The 24,898-nt window shown below is 42.1% G+C and overlaps 1 protein-coding gene across 1 annotated transcript; it reads right to left on the bottom strand.

Annotated features, from left to right (window-relative positions):
- Positions 1-20: 20 nt before the first annotated feature.
- Positions 21-22,453, bottom strand: ints6 (integrator complex subunit 6). The gene is made up of 18 exons (XM_085764286.1): positions 22,002-22,453; positions 21,796-21,873; positions 20,975-21,124; positions 15,957-16,046; positions 14,094-14,277; positions 9,862-9,987; positions 9,342-9,493; positions 8,346-8,498; positions 7,853-7,985; positions 7,643-7,737; positions 7,438-7,548; positions 6,602-6,817; positions 6,135-6,261; positions 5,887-6,029; positions 5,600-5,786; positions 4,331-4,735; positions 3,289-3,382; positions 21-2,005 (listed from the first exon to the last, which is right to left on the bottom strand). The coding sequence occupies exons 1-18, from the start codon at positions 22,110-22,112 to the stop codon at positions 1,906-1,908; spliced, it is 2,655 nt and encodes an 884-aa protein (XP_085620412.1). The 5' UTR covers positions 22,113-22,453; the 3' UTR covers positions 21-1,905.
- Between the last annotated feature and the right edge of the window lie 2,445 nt (positions 22,454-24,898).

The following is a 24,898-nucleotide window of genomic DNA, read 5'->3' as shown; positions in this document are numbered from 1 at the left end:
TAGAGACCCAGAGTCACATCTTTACAGAACACTTTATTTACATGGCCCTTCACAGTGTAAAATAGAAACTTTATTCATGGAAATACTTACAAAAAGGCCATTTTCCACTGAACATTCTCTTTAAATAGTACTCTAGGGTTATTTACATCTTTACAGTGTATTCAAAATACTCTTTTGGTAGCGGCCTCTTCACAAACAAAGACAAGTATGGCAGATTTTGGTCCCTGTCCAAGGAGGGAGGGAACGGAAGAGGGCTGCCCTCTGAATCGGAAATCAACCCTTGACCTCTAGACCTTCATTCGGTTTATTTGTGTATATTTGAGAAAATTCAAATTTGAACAGGCCTTAAAGGAAAATGTGAGGATTGTTGTTGTGGGGGGAAGAAAAACAACAAATCTGCAACATAAAAAAAGGTAGTTTTCTCTTTTAAATTACATTAAATAAACATTCTCAAATTTACACAAGTGCATTCACGGTTAAGTGACAAGGAGTTGGTTTGAGATTCATGGCGAGGAGGAGGGAGGGAGGGAGGGAGGGGGGAGAGGGGCAGGTGAGTTGGTGGGTTATGTTATTTGGCAGCGACCAGCACATTGGGACAAGCTGGCATCCGAGACCTTGGTTCATCAGCGCTCCGGGGGGGACAACAGTTTGTGTTGCATATCGGCTGTTTCAGGCTAAAATAAGACAAAGATGGAGGGATGGGGTGGGGCGGTAAAACTATCTCCAATGTTATTGCTGATCGTGATGCATTAGTATCAGTTCCTGAGCTTTTTTGTCCCTGTATTTCAGCATTTGTAACCAATGATGTTGCATCATTCATAAATGATTTTACTTTGTACTGCGTTGCCCTCTTGGAGAGCTCGCACTGCAAAAAGACACTTTTTAGAGTTTACCGTCTCCAAGTGTAATGAAAGCTGTGGATCATTACTCCCTCCCTCCCTCCCTCCCTCCCTCCCCCTGAGGGGAACAAATATTATTCATTCTTTAAGTTACTACTCAGTTATATAATAAACTGTCAGTCTGGTAGTTAAACCACAAGTTTGACAAATTCAAGATTTGAATTGAAGCATTTACCCATTTAAGAGCACAGCAGCGGAGTGCTTCAGTTAGTGGAGTGTAGAAAGTGAAAAGTTCAACAGTCACACACAGAACAACAGACACGTCCTCCCACAGAACCAAACGCAAAGAAGAAGAAGAATTGAGAAGACCCAACATGAAAACCGAGAACAAGAAAACCAAGAAGAGAACGAATGAACAGGCATGGGTGAGCCGAGCGTCTCTGCTGGATCCCATCCGCCCCTGAGTTGGCTGAGAAACGTACACACGACTTGAACCCTTCCTACAAAGAAACTGAACATAAACATCTGTGTGTCCCCCCTCACTCCCACCACCCCTCCCCAGAGGTGTCCCCCGTTTAGTCCTCCTCCCCCTTCGTTTGAGAGATCATTCACTCTCATTCCTCGCTTTAAAAAAACAACAACGGACAGTCTATTCAGGGGAGGAGAAGTAACCGAGGTGGAGACGCCTGAGGACGGGTTCACAGGTCGGAGAGCAGGCCCAACAAATCTCATTGCATAAGGAAACACTTCCCCTGCAGCAATAAAATGCTCCCTCACCCCCACCCCACTTTTTTTGATATCTTGCATCATCCAGGGTCAACACTGCTTTTAATTCATACTGTATGGAAACCAACACAACCATCGCTGATGTGGATTTAATGGAGAAGAAGTGGTGAGAGCCGGAGAGCTGGATGCTGCCACGTCGTCTCGTTTCGTCTCCGGATTGGGGTCCCCCAGCCTGGTACGGGAGGGTTTTTTTCAGGTGTTTGGGGTGTGGTTGTTTAGGAGGATGTGGAGGGTTGTCGGGTTTCACTATCAGTAAGTTCAGTCTGGGAATGAGCCGGTCTCAGAGCGTGTCCACGTGGTTCAGGTTCATGTTATTGGATCTGTTGTGGATCTCCTCGAGGAAGTTCTCCAGCTGCTCGATGAGAACTCGCTTCTTGAACCTGTGCAGAGAACAAACACAACAACACATCATAACTCAGACTTAAAACACATCCACAGTCAACAGTTCACATGTTTTTATAATTATATTTTCTTATTTAAGGAAGAAAATACAGATGTTTTGTTGGTTATGATGTCAGCTCATGCACTGAAAAAACTCAAAATCTTTCCAAGAATATTTGTCTTATTTCTTGTCAAAATATCTCATTTCTAGTCAAAACAATCTCTTTCCACTTAAAATAAGACTCATCACCTAAAAATTAACTTGGTTTTGGATAATTCTCACTTGTTTCAAACTAATTTTCACTTGAAATAAGTAAAAAAAAATCTGCCAGTGAAAGCAAGTTTTTTTTTGTGCTTGTAATAAGAAAGAAAAAAACTTGCTCCACTATCAGATTTTCTACTTATTTCAAGTGAAAATATGCTTGAAAGAAGTGTCTAAAACAAGCTACTTTTTTAATGTGACTAGTCTTACTTGAGTATAATTTGATTTGTTTTGACTAGAAATGACATTTTGACTAGAAATAAGACAAATATTCTTGGAAAGAGAATTTTGGATACAGAGGTTCTGTTCACAGCTTATTACATTATATTACATTGTATCAGCTGTGTGTGTTGTTCTGCCTCCTTGATTTCCATCAGTTAAATTGACCCTGGTTTGTTTGGCTAGGGGGAGTTCATTTTCTGATGTGGTGGCTGGTAACAGGAGAACACCTCAGGGGACTGTCCTGTCTCCGTGCCTCATCACCTCAGACTTCCAGCATCAATCTGAATCACGCCCCCTGCAGGCGCTCTGATGACTCTGCAGTGAAGCTGCTACAGTAGTGGTAGTGCTGTTGAAGATGGTGTTTGACTTGAGGAGGAGAACTGTGACAAAACTGCGTGAAGCACTACGAGTACCGAGGTCTCCACTTGAAAAGGGCCGACTCTTCTTTCTGAGGAAGTGCAGATCTTTTGATGCAAGACGGCGAAAATCTTCCACCAATCTTTGGAAGTGGGTGTAATCCACTGTGGTCTGGTGGGAGAGCAGCATCTGTGCCAGACAGGCCAGCACGATCAATACACTCATCATTTGGAGATGCTCTGTTTTTTTTATACCGAACTGCATTTTGAGCAGTTCTTATTCCAACTAAACCTTATTTAAGATTGCACACCGCCCTACCATTCGTGATGAATATCTTTTTTGCAGTTGTGGTGGTTTTAATATTTAATTTTTAATTCCTTCCTGAACCTGAGTCTGATGTAACGTGCCCCTGTCTGTCAGTCAGTCAGTCAGTCTGGTTACCTGGCCGCCTCTTTGATGATGTTTTGGAGGAAGATGAGCCGCGTGTCCAGAGTTCCCTGGATCTGCTTCAGGAGGAGGAAGATCTTCTCATAGTCTGAAACAGAAAGAGGGCGACTGAGGATTAATGACAGCTGAAGCCCTGGGTCCAATTCTCAAAAACACTGAAATCATACAATAATGTAATTTCTTAGAAAAAGTCTGCTTATTGAGGTGTTTGTTTTCAGTTTGCAAATAATGATTATTTTCATTTACAGATTCTCATCTTGATTAGTGGTAAAAAAAAATTACACATAAACTTTGATTGACCATGGTGACATCTTAAAATATTCCTAGTTGGATTAACAGTAGTATTCAAGATATTTACATGATATAAATAAAATCCTCATAATTTTACAGTTTTGCACAATAAATTACTTTGACATTTCATTAATTTTTTTAGTTTTCTTTCTGTCTGTTGACTGAAGCTGATACTAGTTCATCACAGATGAATTGATTATTATTTCATAACATAAGATATGTTTAGACAAGGATCTTAGTTAGTCATATGTAAGGAGAGGGGGTGGGAGTTTATAAGTTTTACTTCTTCCCACTCCTTTTCGAATATGTATTCTATATCTCATGTTTAAATGTTTTGTCTTATTCTCTTTTTTTATTATTTTATTTTCATATTCGAAATAAACACTTCAATCAATCAATCAAAATCAATTATTAGTCCATGTCGGACAATAGTTCATAAGAAACTGCAGAAACAGATCTATTATGATATTAAACTGTAACTTAATTGCATTTATGTTTTTAGTTTAAAATGTCTCACTACATATTTTAGTCACAATTTTTATTGATCACATCTAAGTAATATATTTACCACTAGTTGATGCACAGACATATATAGTTGCCATAAGAGACTGTTAAACATTTTTAAGCTCATTTGGTAATTTTTCTAAGATTATTTTTGTTAATATAAAAAGTTAAAAGCAAACACATGATGATAAATATTTAAAAACAACATGCTAGGTGTTGTATAGGAAGCCTTTCTACTCACGCCTGCCGGGTTTCCTGATCTCCTTGGTGATGAGCGCCCTCAGCTCGTTGTTGACCTTCGCCGTCTCCGTGTGAATGTGCTTCTTCAGAGCTGCGGGTGACAGGTAACGCGGCGGCTGGTCCTCCACCAGCACCACCTCCATCCCCTCCTCGCTGCCCGGCGACAACTCTCCCATCCTGTGCCGCCCGTTCTCCTCCTCCTCCTCCTCCTCCTCCTCCTCCTCCTCGTCCCCGTGCCGGAGAAGGTCCTGGGGATCGGCGGCCGTGTGGTTCTCCAGGTGGTTGACGGGGCCCGAGGGGTGATCGGCCTCCGAGTCCGAGCCGCTGTCCGAGCTGTAGTGGTTCTGGTTGAGGTGGTTGATGATGATGATGTCTGGTTCAGGTGCTCCGTCACTCATGTCCAAGTCTGTGAGATCACAGATTTAAAAGATGATTGTTTTGTTTTTTTAAATTTTGGTGATAAATTAATAAAAACACATTGAGCCAGAAAGGTTTGTTTTATGGTGCGTTCCAGGCAACCCGTAACTCGTGTTTTTCCGCCCCGTTCCTATGGTTACCCGTTGGAACGTACAGTCAAACTCGTAACTTCCCACCTGTGAACTCGTACTAGATCGATCTACTCCCAGTTCCCAGTTCGTAACTCGTAACTTGCCTGGAACGCTACAAACTCGTAACTGGTGACTTGAAGTCGTGACTTACGGGTTCAAAAGCCTGCCTGGAACGCACCATTGTTTACTGTTACGTTAAAGGTCCGGTGTGTAATAATTAACAAGGTTTATTGGCAATATCTGAATATACTTCCAATAAATATATTTGAATAAGTGTATAATAAAATATAAAATAAAATTTGTTTGGTTTTCGTAGCCTTATAATTATTCTTTTATGAATACATTTAGCAAGGGGCTTGATTCAGAGAGTGTTGCCATCTTGCGCCGCCATGTTTGTACGGTTTGTTTCGTGAGTTTCGCATTCAAAAATTAACCAACGAAGAGGAAGGTGGAAGGAAAGAAGAAGGAGCAAGTAACAGCAGACATATCGTAAATCGATTTAGATCTTCACCTCATCGCTCCATGCTCCTGAAATACTCTCAGTCGTCCCAGTCGTGGAAGACAAGTTTTTTTGTCCTCCGAGGCCACCGTCACTTTGCCGTCAAGAGGGGTATGTGTGAGCGAGCAAGTAATTGCTGCGATCTAGAATCTGAACGCTAGATGTCACCCCCTATTTTACACACTGGACCTTTAATGTGTTGTTGTCTCATTATAAATCTCACCTGCTGTGGGTCGAGGGCTGGCCGGGGGCGTGACCGGAGGGGTGTAAGCCCGGCCCTGACGCAGCAGAGGCGACATACAGCGGCGTCTCTTTGGACCTCCGCCCTGCATGTTGTTGCTGTCTCCCGGTCTCTTCCCCTTGTTCTGCGGGCCCGTCACAAACTCATCCGCCTCGTCGATCATCATGCCCTGAGAGAAAAGCGAGAGAGGAAGACGGTTAACGATAAAGTGCAACCGTCGATCTGCGCGATTTTTCCTCATAAAAAGATGATCGGTCTCTGGGACTAACCTTCTTGTCCAGTTTGAAGGGGTTGCCGAACGTGTGCAGGCGTTTGGGCTGCTCGGGGTCGGCGTCTCGAAGAGGCTGAGGAGCAGCTTTGAGGAAGTCCTGGTAGTTGCCCATCTGGGCGATTGGCACGCTGTGGAGCTGGTCTGGACGGGAGACAGGAGAAAGTCACCAACATGGAGGAAGAAGAGCAACTCTTATCTGATCTTCTTATGATGAAATAAATGTGGCGAAACTGCACGGCGACTTACCCGAGTCCTGCCCTCGGACAGCACAGACGCTGGTGTTGAGCAGATTCCTCCTCATTCGGCTCAGCTGGTCCAGCAGGTGGCTGCGGGGGATGTCGTAGGGATTCCTGAAGCTCTGAGGCTTCAGGCCCTGATGAAGACACACGAGGCGGAGGGGAGAGGAAAGTGAGCGATGTGAGTTTGAAGGTTTTCTGTTGATATACTGTCATACTAGCTCTAACAGGGAGGATACAGCCTGAAAGAAGACGGCCATCTTTCAAATGACAGAAAGCTGAAGCGCTCAAACAGGCTACATAAAACATCCCAATAAACATATCAGGAGGAGAGTGGGATGGAAAGACGGGAAGGACGGAAAAGTCTGACACATTCACGAGACTGCTCCAAGGCTGGAAATCAAAATTGCTGTAAAATCAGTGTGGAGACAAACTTTGTTATATGAAGGTTGAATAATAATGTAAAAATAATCTGACCTTGTTGAGCAGTGCCAAGTGAAAGCCTTGAAACTCTTTGGGGTTGAGCTCCAGGGGCAGAGCCGGCGCCTCTCCTGTGAGACTCTGCAGCTGCTGGATGAAGTCTCTGCGCTGGGCCAGAGAGATTCCTCCGCCTCGCCAGCGCACCTTGATGCCGGCCTCGGGCGACGGCTTTTTACCAATCGAGGCGATCAATCTGTCGTACTCGATTTTTGACTGGAAATATGAAAAAAAAAAAAAATCAGATGTTGTGAGATGTAATGCAGTGGAGGAGTGGCAGTAGCATCATAAAAACAAAGCAAACACTTTCCTTTAATCCTCCTATTTAGCTTTTATGTGCAATTTATAAACTAAGATGATTTGTAAGGGTTTATAGTTTTAAGTGTAAGCAGATTTTTGTGTTTATGTATTTGAAGATAACTAGAAATCTGCTAGTTGACACTTATGTGGTGACTGTATACAACAATACAATAAAACAGTTGTAGTATAAAATGTGCTTTCACATGAGGTGGTAAAATTTTAAATTTTTAAACGTCCTTGCTGATACCTTCATTACAGCGCTTTATTAATAAAATATAACATTTTATATACCATTTATTATTGCCGAAGAAGACCGATGATAAAGTATTTCTGATAAAAATACAAAGGTACTATTGTTAAGTCTTTTAATATAGTTGTTAAATTTCTCTAATTATCAAAACAAGAGAAACATGTTAAATTAGTATTAGTACATTAGTATTTAATTTTGTATTAATAAAACAGTCATATAAAAATAAACAAAAGTTCTAATCAACAACTTTATAATAAAAAACGATTCGCATAGACCAACAGCTCACCTGCTGACTGAGCTTCTTCAGGTAGGAGACCACACTGTAGCTCAGGCCGTACTCCATGTTGTCGGCCAGCAGGTTCGGAGCTCCCATGATTCTCAGAGCTTTCCTCAAAGACTGGAGAGGAAAAACAGAGATTGTTTAATGTAAAACCAGATTATTTAATGTGTCAAATCAAAAGCTAAAGAGCTGCAGAGGGACCCCGACTCACCCCAATGTAATACGGAGGCATGGTCTTCAGGTAGTTCTCGAAGGATTGCCGCCACTTGATGGTTGGCTTGAACTTGTGCACTTTGATCAAGTCATCTGCAGAGAGACAAACGTTAAGTGGAATAATTGAGCGCTGTAAGAGAAATAATTGCAGAGGATCACGTACAGAGAAACTGAAGAGGAGGATTAGAAATCGATCCATCTCTCTTACCCAGAAGTGGCAGAAGTACGGGGTAGTTGTAGGGCATCACAAACAAGTTGACACAGTTGAGAGCCGTGCTGGCCTTTAAGTAGCCGAAGGGTTGGCCCAGGTCACTGTACTTGGCACTGTTACATACAAACACCTACGAGACAGAGAGCGAGGGAAGTCAGCACAATCACAAAACAAAAACAACCTTTAACACGTCCGCTAAATAATAATAATAAATGTATGAACAATCCTTTAGAAGAGAAACCTGCACTTGAAGCTGCTCAGCTGTTAATATTCAGGTGTGCACCGCAGGTAATTTACCATCAAACCACCAGGAGACTTGAATACAAATAATGTTACACAGCGTTTCACCTCGTTCCGCTTTAATTCCACCACTCAGAGAAAAATGAAGTAACTAAAAACAAAATGGATTTCAGCTTTTGTTCTAATGCCCTGTCTCAAAAACAATTTCTCGTGTGTGAGTGTGTGTGTGTGTGTGTGTGTGGTGCTGTACCTGCCAGCAGGTGTGTGGGGACTTCCTCTCTAAAATATACTGTGTGAGAGGCGAAGGCTCCAGCTCGTACTTGTCGAAGGGCACCTTGTCTATCACCATGGGCTCAGCGTCCAGGCAGGAGAAACGGACGTGGGGGTGGGCTGAGCGAGGGGGCTGGAGAGAGAGAGGGGAGGGGGTAAATACAGTTATAGTACATGTTAACACACAGGAACAATAAACACTTACTAAAACTGACCATCTAATTTTAGATCTAAATGTCCTTTTTAGCCCGTCTACAAAAAGACTGAATGTTTAAGTTTATATATCTTGAGCGTGGAGTATTGATCTCCTAACATTTATTATAACCTAATGCTGGACAGTTTTACTTTATAAGAAAATGTTTTTAGTTTAAAAGAACTCAAATAAAGGATTATATCTTATTTTAAAATATACACATTTTAGAATAAATAAATGTTCAGCGTATCCATCTATCTATCTATCTATCTATCTATCTATCTATCTATCTATCTATCTATCTATCTATCTATCTATCCATCTATCCATCTATCCATCTATCTATCTATCTAATCTTTGTATGTAGATAAAACATGTGTATAACCTGTCCACTTACTTCTTGTACCTTTATTTACAATTTGTTTGCCTTTATTAATCTAGTTTTGACCTTTGTTATTCTGGTTTATTACCTTCATTACTTCCCTTTTAACTCGATTACCAAGGTAGGAACTGTTTTTTTTATGCTGTGTCCATGTAAACACATAAATAAGCCTGTTATGTGTCTGTTCACTCTTGCTGCTGATTATGTACCGCTTCAGTTTCCTTTTAAAAATGAAAAATAAAAACCTCATGATTTCTCTGCTGTTGCTCTAGTGGGTGATGATAAAAACAAAACAACACAATTCTTGCATTCATATCTTTGACATTCACAATGTACATGGTTGGAACATACAAACAATCTACTTTGATTTGGTTTGGAAGATTCCTCTACAAGTGTCCTACCAGGGTCGGGGAGTTCTGGTCCGGCCAGAAGGCCTCGGGGACGGGCCAGTGGCCGATGGGAACTCCGGTCTTGGGGTTGGGTCGTACGTAGATGAGCTTGTGACAGCAGTGCCACGGCTGCGGGCCAGACTTGAGCGCCTCAGCCGGAGCGTCTGTGCAGCGGGGAAACATAACAGGGGGGGAGGAGGTTCACTTTACAGCGACTACAGCAGCTCCGACAAGAAGGTGTTTGTGAGATGTGACACAAAACAAAACTGTTTTGATAAACTGAAAACAGCGCGTAGGCTGTTAAAGCACGAAGGTGGGGGTTTAAACAGAGACATCCACCAGCTGTTTATGAACAACAGTGAAGAAAAGCTCAAAGAGGATTAAAAAAAAAAAAAAAAACAGTGAGTGGGAGAAAGCAAAGAGCTTCTCCACTAATCAAACAGATGCAGTGCAGCGAGTTGTCAACGAGGTCTTTAGAAAAACTAAAAGCAGGGAATAAATATCATGTAGACAAACAGAGGCGTCTCTTTACCCTCGAGCGGAGGGGGGTCGGGCCCGGTCTTCTCGAAGTTTATCACCACTCCGCTCTGAATCTTCTGCACCAGAGACTCCAGACACTGATTCAACATACGCTGAGAAAACACACTGTAGGAACGACCTGCAACACACAGACACACATATTTAAGTATAAACACTGAAAAATATGAATGAGTGTGTAGGATTGCACTTTACTGAATCTGATGTAACTTAAAACAGTTTATACACTTGTTAATCTGGCTCCTTTCAAATCTAGTTTAGTTTAAAGCAGCATTAATTTGAAACAAATCTAATATTCTGTCTCTTTTCAGCTCTGCCAACACCTGAGAGAAATATCTGGCTCATTAGCTGCTAAACGCTCCACTTTCTTCTCCCGCTAGTCTCCGTCTTCGTGTGTCTGCCGTTTGAAGCCGAGCAGGTAGTGCACGGAAGCGCGCAGGGTTTATCAAAGCTTGTTTGTTGGAAGCAGCGGTCTGCGCTGGATTCACAGTGTTTTATGAGCCATAAAAACAAAAGAATGAGCTAAAAGAGGCTAAAAAAAAAGAGACTCCACAGCACTGAGGGGAGCTACAGAGACGGGTGGGAACTCTCTGTGGGTTTGTTGTAAAGAGCAACCGCCTTTACTGGGTAATTACGTGTTATTTCATCCACACTTAATTTGGAAAATATTCAAAAGTGCAGATTTAAAAGCTGCAAATTACATCAAATTTAACATCTTTCTTGATTTTTTTCATTTAAGTGGGGAAAACACAACTGATTGTTGCTCAGATGTCTTGTACTAAAGAGGCATGTTCTTCCTACATCTGGAGAATACATGTAATTTATTTTACTTTATTTAATCAGGTTATCTCATCAAGATTAAAATCTAATTTCCCAGAGGCCTGAGGGGAAAAAAAGCAGCCGCAACAACAAAGACAACAGAACTACGCAATACAAAAAACAAAGAAAATGAAATATAAAGAAAAGTATTTAAAATACCCATAAAAGACATCAAATAATGAGGATTTAAAATCTCTAAGAGAAATATGGGACTCCAGATTGAGGGTAGTTTGTTCTGGACACTGAGGGTGAAGTAGTTACTGGATCGTGTGCTGATAATATTAGAGATATATTAAGATTTAAGCTTTAACAGCGGAGCTTTATCAATGAATAACACGAGATGCCTGTTTTGTTACGACTGTACTGAGGTCCAACCCACAGTGTTTTTAAAAGCTGGAGCATCTATGTCGCAACTACAGCGCTTCACCTGTGACACATTTTACCTTCAGATAAACAACTTCATCTCCTGCATGTCGGATATTGCACTTAGTCATACTGCGATTTCAATAATATTCAAATTCATTGTTCATTTAAAAAGTCAGGTGCAGACTGTGGTTAGGTGCAACAAGGGCTGCACAGACAGTAAAATCTTCATTTATGAATAAAAAGAAAAATGAAACTGAAGGTGAATTCTGGGAAGAATCCAAAATGTATGATTCAGTTATTATTGTGTAATCCTGATACTTGGATGACTAACCCATTGTTTTGTTTGATACTTTCCTTGTGTGAGAGCGGGGATGGGGGATTTCAGATTAAAACTTAAACCCATCCAGGTGTTTTACCAACTTGAAACCAGGACCCAAACCTGGTGCCAGCTGCCAGAAGTCAAACGTGTACAAACGAGTACAAATGCACCAACCTCTCCCGACAACGTTCCTGGATGAAAGCACACGATGCTGTTGAAATGCAGAGTGCTCTTAGTTTCATTTAAAACTCGGCAGCGTCTGACTACGGTGTAATTTCAAGCGCCCTCTACTTAGCAAAGTGCTTATCTTTTTACGGTGGGAGTTGGTATCAGTCTCTCTACACAGAGAGGATGCAAAAAAGGTGCATTTGCATGAGACGTGGCCGCGGAGCAGCGGAGCCGCGAATCTGCTTCGGTTTTTTAGTCGTCGTCGTCGTCGTCACACACAGGAGGACGCAGTAAAGGTCACACGAGTACAAAATAAAAAACGCTTCATCTTCCCAAAAGCTACAGCTGATTAGTCTAATTCAGCCTTCTGGCCCGGTTCGTCCGCTGCCTCCAACTTCACCTCCAGTGACCTTGTTGTGCACCCATTCACTCGCTCATTTCAAAAGGCCGTGGCTTTGTGTCAGGTCTGCCATCAGCAGTAAAATGGACAGGCAGCATGTACTGTAGACCCCCGTCGGTGACAATGGAGCTGTGTCATGTTCTGCATTCAGCGCCCACTGACTGCCACACAAGCTTTCGGTGTGTGCTCTGTTCTCTGTGTGCGACGTTAATCTTAACCTGCCATCAGCATCATTCTAGTCTGTTCCTCCTGCCAGCTGCTTCCACCACCAGGCAGGCAGCATGAGGACTGGAGACAGCAGGGATAAAAGTCTACCTCTATAAGTGGATGTTCTTTAACAGTGGTAGGTCGGCAGCCAGCGTTTGGGTTTTTCTTTTTCTCTCTCTCTCCTCTCTCTCTGACTGCAGCCGGGGGGATTACAGATGAAAATCCTTGGCCTGAGAGTATGTGATGGGGCCTCTGTGAGTGGGATGAATACAGCTCCGATCCTGGACCAGGTGGGAGAATCTGGAGCCTCAGTCAACATTTACTGCTGAAGTGAACTTGAGCAAAGCATTTAACCCCTCCCCTCCCCTCCTTCTTTCCCAGGCGCTCCTGGTGGTTAAAACACGAGCGTACTCAATAGCGCTCGCTTGTTACGGGATCGGAAAACTTAAGTCACTTTCATTATTGAGCAAGAGGAGAGCTTCGGGCTGTCCCCTGACGATTTTTAAAAAACAGAACAGTTGCCAAGGCGATCTTTATCTCCATCATCAAGTTTTTTTCTCTTACCAAAAAAAAAACCTCATTCTCCCTTTTCTGTGTATTGACAGAGATGATTCATCAGCGAGGCTGCAGAATGCATTAAACAAATAGCTATTTTGATCTGGTGTTATAAATACTTTGAGCTTGTCCCAGCATGTTCCACTGTTGTAGAAATTAGGCCTGTGTCACTCCCAGGAGGAGTTCGTCCATGATGTTGTAGTTCCAGCATGGATGGCGTCTACGCACAGTTGGCAGTTTATAAGAAGTCACACCTAGCTAAAACTAATGGAGTCAAACAAGTCCTCCTTTAATGTCCAGTTTTTATTGGAGCCGTTTCAGAGCAGTGTTGAATTAACTGTATGATCAGTTTGCAGGATGTAGTTTGTTGTTTTGAGCTGTTTGACAGAAACAAGTCCCTGTACACAGCGATGTTTTCACATTAGCCAGCTGTCTGTGCAGTCTGAGTCTACTGACTGAGCATGACTATGTAGTTTTCACTTTTGTTTCTCTTTGCAGGTCATAATTACTTCGACTTCATTAATGAAATATAAATCCTGCAGACACAGAAGCTTCCGACTCGTGTTGTGAGATGTTTTCCTCTCTCCTAATTATCGGACTGTTTGTAATATTATTGGCTGTAAATGATGTAAACGCAAAGGTCGCTGACTGGCTGAGTGATCAGGTTACAAGTTACATCGTTGGTCAGCCAAATGCCGCGTGACTGAGTCATAAGGTTACACCACTGTCAGTCCACTGTTGGGAGTATTTCCACCGGTGTTTGCTCTTTAAGAGTTTATAAATTTGGCACCTTTGTCCGTACATTAACAGACTTAGTTAACAGCTCCTACAGCAATGTTTTTTCTTTCCAAAAAGCGACAAATTCTGCGACTTTTTGGACAAACTTGAGGGTGAAGAGTCGCCAGAGTGAAGTCAAACATTACATGACACTTCTAAGTCAACTAACCACACAATATCTGGCATGAACGAGCTAATGACTTTCTCTTTCAGCCAACCGAAACCACAGAACAGGTGTTGCAACCCAAAAATATGTTAATGACAGCACTTTCATCTGGAACAGGGCTGTATATAAAATTGTATATACTGTATGTGACTGAGTATGAAACAAGTAAACCGATAAAAGGCTGTCACCAGCTGACACCGACACACTTCTCTGCCTCGTCTCTCAAACTCCATTGCCTGAGTTTATCATGTGAAGTATAAAGTCGAACTCTAACCTAGACATTTTCTCAGACTTGATAATGTTCCTCCATCATGCAGCTGTTTGTAGAGGCTGAGTGCTACTCTGTCTAACAAGTACGCTGACCTTTAAAATTGGAGCCTCTTTAAGCGATACACTCTGCAAAACACACATCTCAACCAAAACGCCCCAGCAGCAGTGCAGTCCGCCTACCTCCTGTGACCTCACACATGGGGGTGATGGGAGAGTCGTCAGGCGGGACGCCTCCGAGGGGTTCGGGCTCCACTGAAGCGTTCCCGGGGATCCGCAGCACCAGAGCGAACAGGCGCTGGTCCCAACGGAAGGGCTCCTTGGTCAGCTCGCTCCCCGGCAGCGGCGTGGTCAGAGGCAGGTGGAGCTGGAGGGAGGAGGAGGAGGAGGAGGAGGAGGAGGAGACGGTGTTAATGACAGAGGGAGTGTAGATCATAACCAGAAACAAGGCAGTTTCCTCTTTAGTAGCATTAGTTGTTTTTAGCTGTTGGGGTGATGTTAAAAATAAACGATAATGTCTTTTTATGAGACTATAGACAAAGTACCTTGATTTAACAAGTATTTACTGCACTGAATTATCCAAAAATCATATATTTCAACTTATTTTACATCGACTTTTCTCATTTCAGCATGCAGAACATTTGCATCATGCTGCGATCACAAAATAAAACTTAATAGGCAGCTACAACAAACTGTTTTATGGCATTAAAGCAGCCACTTCAAACTGAAAATGTTAGTGTTCATCTCTTCACAACAGGAGGCTCTATCATTTTGTGTTTGCACATTTTCTTTTCAGACACGTCTCCGGTCAGCCCAGACTTTTAAATAACCATCTGCTAGAAAAGCTGCAATTTAAGTCAGCTGTCCCCGCCGAACGAACGCCACTTGGTAACTTGCGCCGCAGTCTGAACGGGCACAAGCCTGAAATTATCACTGGAGCCATGAATTAGAGTACGGCAGCAGAATCAAGGATTTAGCTGTATGTGTTTGAACTGCACAAGTTTTTACCTCTCTCTCCATCCCACAGGGAGGAGAACCAGAAACATGGACGGCAGATGGAGAGGAGACGGCAATTTACAGAGGAGGATCAAAAATAAATAAATAAATAAATAAAGATGGAGTTTACCGGGTCATGGCTTTAATCTGACATTGTTTGACATGTTTCATGTTTTGAAGCTAATTTCAACCTTTTCACGCCAGGTATTGTTATTTTCTAACTGTACTGTTACTGTATTGATATATGTTAGTGTTAATTGTTTGTTTTGTCTGGTTGTTCTTGTTCTGTTAACGGTCTTGTTGAATTGTGTCTATTATGGTCTGGTTTGAAATAAACTAAAGAGAAAAAAAAGAAAAAAAAGAGGGAATTATTAGCAGATCGCTGCTAAAATCACTGTTGATAAGACAAAATTATTTTAAAACATCATATTTGGCTCTGGGGAACTACAATTTGCCTTTTAGAAGACTACTTAAAAAAAATAAATGATTGGGTTATTTCAGAAAAGCAAAGTATTCAGTGGTTGTTGGTTCAAAAATGTAATTAGATTCTGGTCTTTTCGACTTCAAGGATGAAAAATTGAGGACATAAAACTAGAAATCTGAATGTTTGGGACTTGGGAAATTGAAAGAGGCTTTTTAACCATTTATGAGACTTCATAGATCAAATTCTTGATCAATTAATCAAGAAAATAACTGATGATAAATTGATACTTGCTATCTGACCAGCGGTATAGTTTCTATCATTCATCTTAAGTAGAGATACACATGTTGAGCTGAGAGGTATCTCACAGTGACAGAGGGTCAGACATGATGGCGCTGCTGCAGAGTCATAGGATGAATCTAATTTTAACAGACTTCATTGAGCGGCGTCTGTGTGAATCAGACTTTCAGTCTCAGTGACACAGTAGGAAAAGGAGCGAGTTTGATGCTTGTGTTAAAGTGAACAATGTGGGATGAGACAGGCTCTTGAGTCGTCTTCCAACCAAGCAGGAGTGCCCTCCTGATTGGCCGGGACCCTTCCGGTCTTTTTTACGGAGACATTGGGCTGACCTCGTCATGGACTCCGCTGCTGCCCGTCAACTTGTTGCCGTCGGAGATTGTGATGATGATGGCCGGTTCGAGGAAAAAGGGATTCCTTCCCTGCAAAGAGAAAAAGAGAGAAAAGAAACAAAACATAAATTCACAATGAATTTAAACCTTAAAGAATGAGAGCAGATAAAAGCAGCGAGGCAAATTAAAAACAGGTTAAGTGCATTTATAGAAACCACCAGCAAACTCATATTGGAATTGAGCCCCTATATATTTAAGGCACTTAAAGCATCTCAAGCACAAAGGAGCAGATTTAACCCATCAGTGCATAGATAACTTACAGGAGATCTATTTTAAGTGAGTGGGTGTGTGAAACAGAGAACCTTAACTCCAGGGGATAATAAATAGAAACAGGAAAAGTGCACTCTTTAGTAGAGAGCGACTACATCTACACCTCTGAGACACACACTGCAGTAATACGTTCGCTCTATCTTTCAAGATGGCAGAGCGTATTACCTGAGGATCTATATGAAACCCTCTTTTCTGCTAGACCTCACAATATTTCACGACATCAGCAGAGTCCGCTCGGACAAAAATGAAACTAGAGCAGCGCTGCATTTATCTCTATACATCGGCCCTGTGGGATCTCCACAGAGGCCACGGGGAAAAAAATGTGGTGAGTTAACCTCAACGCAAGCCCGACAAGTCCTGTCAGCAAACGGTCAACGCGCTGCACCCCTCGCTGACTTCGCCGAGTCATACGGACTTCATAAAGGCCATCCTGTTCTGACAGCGGTGCCATTATTAATGGATGTGGACCCCGCTCAGTTTGAACTCTACCTGTAGGCTGCGGTTTCTGCTGAATGATGGATTTGTCCGGTAACACAAACAGCCCAGTGTAAATAGAGCAGAATACTACCAAGATCCACGGTGCTGTAGGTATCCATGACAACCTGGATTTTTTTCCTCCCCCTCCTCCTCCTTCTCCCCCCCCCAAAAAAAAATCACTTTATGATATCAGGCACTTTCTTAGCATGCTAATGAGCGGGGAGATGAGGCCAGAAGACTGATGATGATTTCATCCATGTCACATCAGCTCACTTAGCTTTTCACTGCCGCTACGCGTGCACGCTCCACTCCTGACAGAGCTTCAAACACAGCTATTAAAATTAGATTTTGGGGGAACTGCACCAGCCCATATTGACAATACAGAGCCAGACAGCTCTACTCCTTTAATCTTGTCCTCTACACTCCCGGCTGGTCAGTGCATTGACACGTGCAAACTACTAATAATAAGTCACCATACAGAGAAATAATCAACTATTGATGAGTGCTTGTTTTACTGCTGAAATGTTCAATTTGGAGTTATTTGTCAGAACGAACTAGCTGTTTTTGGACTTGCTATTGCCTATAGACTACATTGATTCATTGGAAAGATGATAAATGCAATGGTCGATAGTGAAAATAATCATTAACTGCAGCCTTAATCAGGTGCAGACCTGTCAATATGGTCAGCTACAGCCAGGTGCAGCTGAAGCAGCAGAATGTGTGGTCTGCTAACACAGTGGCAGACTGATGGAGATCCATTAGAGCCTTGTTTACCTCCCCCCGCTGACACGTTAACTGATGGCCAAACATCACCAGGTCATATCATTTCCTCGCTCTCATCCTTCCCTTGTCCTCTTTCTTGTGCTCTTTCACTCTGCTCTTAATGAAACCTTGATCTGTGTCAGGATTCCTCTCCTCCTCCTCCTTCATACCCTCTTCCATCTCCCAAGGGACAGTCGTCTCAGATGCCTGGCAACCTGGAGGGCTCTTTGTTACTGTAGAGAGAAGCACTCCAGGGCACTATCAGCTCCCCTATAGGGCCTTCCTCCTCCGTCTTCTGCCTCTCTCACTATCTGCCACACAACATCTTCACACCTTCAGCACTTGGGAGCACGACAATGACTAAATCAAACTTGACTTTTCTTTACGAGTTAAATTGGAGAGACACAAGCGAAAGATATCGAGTTATTAAACAGGGCACTTCAAATACTAGGGCCGTCCAAGCCAGACCCACTGCGTCGCTATGGATTGGCTTTGATTTACAGATGTTGAGGCAAATTGAGATTGAACAACACATACGACAGGAAGCGTGTGTAGTCAGGGTGCTGATGAAACCTCTGTCAGGTCTGACTGCTCAAAGAAATGAACTACATCGTGGGGAGAAAAAAAAAAAAGAGGGTTCAGCCGGTTGCTCCCTCGCAAACATGAACATGACACGGAGTTTCAGATCACGAGATTACGAGTTCATCACTACTAACATCTACTCACCGTGACCTGTTTACAGTAAACCTGGCTCCTGCTCTCAAACAACAGTTAGCTAATAAACAAAATCACTTTAAAGACGCTGCGCCCTCGAAAAATCCTCTCCAGCAAACTGGACAAAGCTTCAATTAAAAAGAAACAAAAAGACAATAAGAGCTCACGGGAAGCGCGGTGCACTCACACAATTAGCCAATTAATCAATGTGTGGAAAATGATTAGCTCATTTATCAAGCGAAAAAGTCGAACTTTAGCTGGACTCTAATGTGAAGATTTGTGGTTTTTTATAATCTTAGAAACTGAATATCTATTTAAGATGTGGGGAAAACAGTGGTGTTGTCCATTTATTTTCTCATCAGCTCTGTAACAACGGTTATTACAACACTTCCTTTGTAAACGAATGTACTGGATACTAGTAATTACAATTATGGTTATGATGTCAGAGTCAAATTGTGGATTGAGGGGAGTGCGCCCTCTGTGCTGAAATTGATCTTCTGCCAGCTGTGAGGAGGCCGAGGAGAGAAAGACAGAGAGAGAAAGAGAGAGACAGAAAGAGAGAGAGAGCTGGTCATTAAATTATAATCATTGTCAAATCCACCTGTCATTAGAGGTCAGCACAGTAACTAGTCCAGGACACTGTAACCTTGACCTCCGCATGTTCTGTTTGCGTTTATAGACACGTGTGCGTCCATATCATATCCAACAGCGCGGTTGGCAATTGGCATTCAAAACTCATGGAGAGCGTCAGACGAGCTTTATGTTGTGCTGTGTGTGTATGAATTACTATGGATGGTGGGATGGGCTCGACTTGTTCCAGACTGGAAATGCTGGTTAAACATTCATTACTGCTCTCCCACCCCTCCTGACTTACCTCCACAGAGGGGAAACAAGACATCCAGATTCTGTACCAACCACATGTGTGCAGACTCTCCTTGCAGTCAAGCTGGATGTGGACTAGACTTTTAAGCTTACGTTAATAATATCTGACTGTTTCCCTGGCAGGAAAAAAAAATATGCTGGACTGAAGTCAAAAAAATATTACAAGGTGATGTGCTACATCTCCTGAAAGCTGTTTTCTCAGATTTGTTCTTTCTGATGAGACTCAATTTTGTGTCACACTGCACAAGACACAGTCACGCGTTGCAGATAAATAAGGCTTTAACACTCTGAAAACTGCACAGACTCACTATTTCTATCTATTGTGGATACAGAGGAGTGTATCCACAATAGCTTTGCTTTCAATAACTGCCTCCCTGAACTGGAAATTTGACCACAGAAACTAAACTGGTGATGTCATTAGGCGGCACTCTCTGGACTTGCACCAGTAACACTGAATTAGTTACAGACTTTTGTGGGCTCAGTGAATACTTGTTGCAGCCCCCCCGCCCCCCCTCAGCCCCCAGCTGTGACTCAGACCCACTCCGCTGCTCGGCCGAAGGTGAGACGTGTTTCTAATTCACAAATCGCAAATGTTGTTGTGCAATATAAGAACAATAACATCAGAAAAAAGTTAAGTTTAAAGCTCAATTTCCCCGCTAACTTTCTCTACCATTGTAACAACTGTATAGTTTTTCCTTGAATGGCTCGAAATCCACAACTTTGTGTAAAACAATACATAAATAATTCAACCGCTATCTTGTGAGAAAAAATTCTGATGTTTGTTGCCGAGCTGCACGGAAAGAAAAAACAATCTTTCCACACTGGATCGCAGCACAAGACAAGAAAACAAAAAAAGTCTTCTGGAAAAAGCTTGGTAGCAATGCTTAATGCAGGACAGAAGACAAAGACTTAAACTTAAATTGCCATAAACATTTTAAAAACGGCCATGGGCGAGCTGGAAACTACACTAAGTGACTGTTTATTAGACCCATCTGGGTTTAAATAATAATATGACTCAATCCTGAAATAAATCCCATCTTCATGAAGGTTTTAATACTCAGTTTGTTTTAAACTCACATGGGGAGTCACTGATTCAACTTCATGGTCATTTTGAAAAGTTGTACCGATGATGATGAGGTGTTTTGAATTTTTATGTTAATGAGGGCAGACTAAATATTAGAGTCACGTCTCCAGTAAAATGCAGCACAACCTCCAAACTGACCATTAGGTTGAAACATTTCTCTAAAACGGTTTCAATAAAACTCAACATAATAAAACGCCAATAAAAAAAAAAAAGAATGATGATATTTAAAGCAAATATGTTGCATTAGGGTGCATTAGTTTTAGCAGGGAGTGCCTAATAAAATATCAAATATCTGTAAAGACCTCATTAGCCGTTTATACCTCTATAGCTGCAAGAGATATCATGCAGAGCTGGGTCTTAATAGTTTAAAGTTGATACAGTAACTGTTTAGAAATGTAGCATAAGGATATCCATGATTTAAGAGCATAATTCAAATGGTGACATCAACAGCGGTTTCTGACATTAAGTAGTTCCTGTTTTTGTTTTTTTGTCCCCTTGCACTTGTTGCCATTATGTTTGTGTCTTGAGCACATGACTGAAAGTGTGTGGGGGTCACAGTATGCAGGTGGTTGATGCTTGTAAGACTGGGGGATAGGGGAAGAAGGTGTAGGTGTAGGGGTCTGTGGAAGGAGGAGGAGGAGGAGGAGAAGAGGGGTGGTGGTAGGCGCATACAGCACCTCGCCCAATAGTACTTTCTAAAAAAAACCCAAAACAAAACAAAAAAAACCCCTGCTTTTCCTTACTCTGTGTCCTCTTCAGGACTACGTACCTGTCCATAGTTGTCTATCCCAGTCACTAATCTATTGAGATTGAGTAAATCAAAAGCGGTCCTCAAGGACTGGCCAATAGTTGTGAGTCCGGTTGCTTGGAGGTTCCTCAGCTCTGTCATGAAAGTGGCGTGGCTCTCTTTCCATCCAGCCTTTAAGGGGAAAAAAAAAAAAAAAAGAAGAAAAAACAAACAAAACATTTAGTTATTACCACCATGCATGAAGCTACAAAGCAAACTCCCACTGTTGTAAACATAAGACAACTTCTGCATATGTCAGAGTTTTTTTTTTTTTAATTATTATCATCATCATTATTATTATTATTATTCAGAATTGATAAACACTTATATAAATATAGGTCGCTTCCTCTCTCTCTCTTTGCCCAAGCCAGTAACTTGACAGCACAGCAGCCAAAGACCTTGATCTGTTTCACGCAGGCTAATGCGACCGGAGCCGGGTTCATAAATCACAAAGTGAAGCAAAAGTCGCCATGTGCGCCGTGACAATTTGGTCTAAACAATTAAAGTAGGCTAGTCTGTCACCCGCCTCCCCTCTTCATCCTCCACCTCCTCCTCCTGCCCTCACCCCCCTCCCCAAAAGATATCACCTCGCTGTATAAATAACACCCAGAGTTCCTTGCTGCTCACATTGAAACAAAATGTCGGCCATGTTTTAAAAGGGGTATGAAAGCTCCTCCTGAAGATTTTTCCTCTACACAATTGATGTAGCGATCACAACGTGGTGGAGCGATGGAGGAGGAGGAGAAGGACAGTCAATCTGCGCAATGTAAAGATGATGGACATGACCCGAAAACAAACTCTACCTTTATCCCGAAGGGAACGTCTTCAAAATTTACCAACATATACCGGTCCCCTCGGCTCGCCGGATCTCTCCCTCTGAGCTGTGGAAATAGTAGAGAATTATTTACGGTTATCGAAGAGATCAGGTTTGACAGGCTGAGCTTTGCAACAGTAGTACAATGATGATCTGGGGGTCTCCCAGTATTAATGTGTCCCGTGGTTACAGTACCTTCATAAAAGTCTCAACAGCGCCTTTTGCTATGTCCAGATAGGTAGTGCCCAGATGGGTGCGCTGGTTCATTGAAGCGGACGTGTCTATCAGAAAAAGTAAAACGGGCATTGTGATGGTAATGACACGTTCTGCATGGACTTGGTGTCAGTACAACCGGTCAAACGCAAAAAAAATCTTTTGTTCTCCTGCCGCCTGTATCACCTCTCAGCTAGCTAGCTAGCTGGCTAACTGTCTGTCTCACACATTCTTTCAAAAAAGTGTAAGAATAGTGAGTGTAGAAGCCCTTTCCGGGCGAACTAAACTAAAAAACTCAAACCCTAGGGGCAGGTTATTGATTCACGAGGGATTTTGATAATTTTTACAATATTTTGCAAATATTCCTAAGTTTCATAGTAACAAAGTTCCCCCTCACAGAGAGTCCCTGCTTCTCCCTACACTGAATGCGCTGTGTCTTGTCCACCGCTTTTAACCTAAGCTCCGCTTCTGGCCCCGCCCCCCAAGCGGTCTTTTACCGTCACGTGTACGATCGCTCGCTCCTCATTGGCTGTCCCGAGCCACTCATTACCATATCCAAATAAGGCGAAAGCTGAGAGTCTCATGCGCATGCTTGCTTGCCCGAGAGGCAGGAATGCAAGGAAAATATCCTGTACATGCATTTTGTGTTAAAGAATACAACATATATGGCGACGCACGGCTTTTATTGAGCATTACTGCAGTTGTTTGAGTGTATGTCGTTGAGAAACAGGCCTGTGTCCGCCCTGAGAACGGATTACATAATCAACATTTACTTCATCCTAAGGACGGGCGTGGGCTACTGTGAAAGACAACCCTTGAAGACTATAGAGAGGAAACTGAAGGGGAAGATAGACAATATCAAACTAAAATAAAAAACAAAACAAAAAAACAGTGAAACATTAGACAAGCAATGCTCCCAGGGAGCTCATGAACTACTCGCTGGCACCAGGGCACCTGGTTTTCATGTGATGACCAAATAAAGACAGCTATTCTGCGAAGGGATCTGAAGGAAAACAGGTTTAGCTGAATAGTCGCTGCGAGGGATTGACATGCGCGCACACACTCACACACCCTGCAGCTCGAAGATGGCCATACTTTGTCTTTCTTTTCCATGTGTGCCATGAGCTTCATACTTAGGTCAAAGAAAGAAATTAAAACCATCTTTCAAGCAAGAGATTTGATAAGTGACATTCATTAAAGTAGTGGGCAGACTTCTGCTGGTGCTTCCCACACAAACATAATTTCTTATTATTTGAGATAAATATGTTTCAACTCATCTACTGTCTACACTTGAGAATCATTCCTATTGATCTTCCAACAGGCTACACAACAGCCCGACTGATCTAGGTCCACTCTTAATGCCACATGACACTCAGCCCGACGTGCACGATTGTGCAATACAATTTACATAATGTAGCTCCTTGGAAAATATCATCACTTCCGCAAAAATAAGAGGAAACCATCCGGTGGCTAGTGATCGGAAAGGGGAGGAAGGTCTCTTGCCTCTTGTTTGACAAGAGTTGTCTGGAGCAAGACACACACACAACAGTTCATTTTCCGGTGTGTCACTCACACGTTTTTCAGAATAAAATTACGGATGGCGTTTGGCATGTAAGGGCTTGGGAAACAATGCAAGACATTCATTGCCATTATATTTTATGTACTTACAGTCCGTGGTGGGAAGCAGAATAACAATCAGCCCACACTGTAGGTCTGAAGCTTATCATTTCATTTCATTTTTGATAAATGTGAAATTGTTTTTGTGAATAAAATGTCAGAAGCAATATAATAAAAATGCTTGTTACAATTGTTGACACCTCAGTGTAATGTCTTCAGGAGCTTTGTTTTATCAGAGGATGGATTTATCATAAAGAACAAAGAAGTGCATAAAAACTCCACATTTGAGAGACTGCTACCGGCAAATATTTGCCTTTTTACACTTGAGCACAAATCTGGCATACCAGCTCTGACTATGTATTTAAAAACCATTCTGTTTTCACTTCTCTGCAGTTATTTTATACATAAGGATTTAATCAATATCTCCATTTGATGTATAATATGGCATGCAGCAGTATAAAGTAGTCAGCACATCTCTTTGACCAGCTATAATGGTGCTTACATGTTAATAGCTTCTTAATGGGAAAATGCCCTCTGAAATAAGTCAACATGAGTAGGCCTAATTGATGATACAAAATAGGCTACTTTACAAACAGTACTTATCTTATTGAACTTGCAAAGGATATGAATGGTTTTTCATTTTTGCATTCATTTCTATAGACTTGCTAAGTTACTATGTTACAGTTACATTTATTTTTTGTTTGTCTTGTTGCTGCATTATAATTTAGGCTACTTTACCACTTTTAGACCTTTATTCTGAAGTCCAGACAAACAGTGACCGGAAATAATTGTTCTCGTGTTTCACGACTTTTTGTAAACAACCTCCAAGACATAGATCTAGCCTACTTGACATGTTTTTAAATGTGTCACATTGTTCTGCTTGTTGACTTTTTCACGCAACACTAAGTCACCTGCACAGATCAAATGTATTCACAATTTCTTTATCGACGAGGCTTTGCTTGGCTCGAAAATGTTAGGCTACCAAAACATGACAGTTGGCTGGTCAGTAGAGTTTTATTATGAAAGTCATAATTACTACTTTCTGCGATAGTGAACATGTGTTAAGTTACCAAAAATAACTAAAACTGGACATGAGGTTGTTTTATTTTCAACATAAGAGCACCTGAAGGCTGCAGGGGTCACATTCAGTATACTCGAAGTTGGACTCAGTGGAGTTTCCTTGTTCTATGATTAATACATGGAGTTTGATCAACTTTAAATGCAGTGCTTGAGATAGTACAAGTAGTAGGGAGAGCAAATGG

The sequence above is a fragment of the Trachurus japonicus genome, chromosome 21, assembly GCF_045865225.1.
Source record: "Trachurus japonicus isolate A0001 chromosome 21, Traja_1.0".
Lineage (NCBI taxonomy): Eukaryota > Metazoa > Chordata > Actinopteri > Carangiformes > Carangidae > Trachurus > Trachurus japonicus.
The sequence above is the reverse complement of the archived record's forward strand: the minus strand, read 5'-3'. Positions and strand labels throughout refer to the sequence as shown.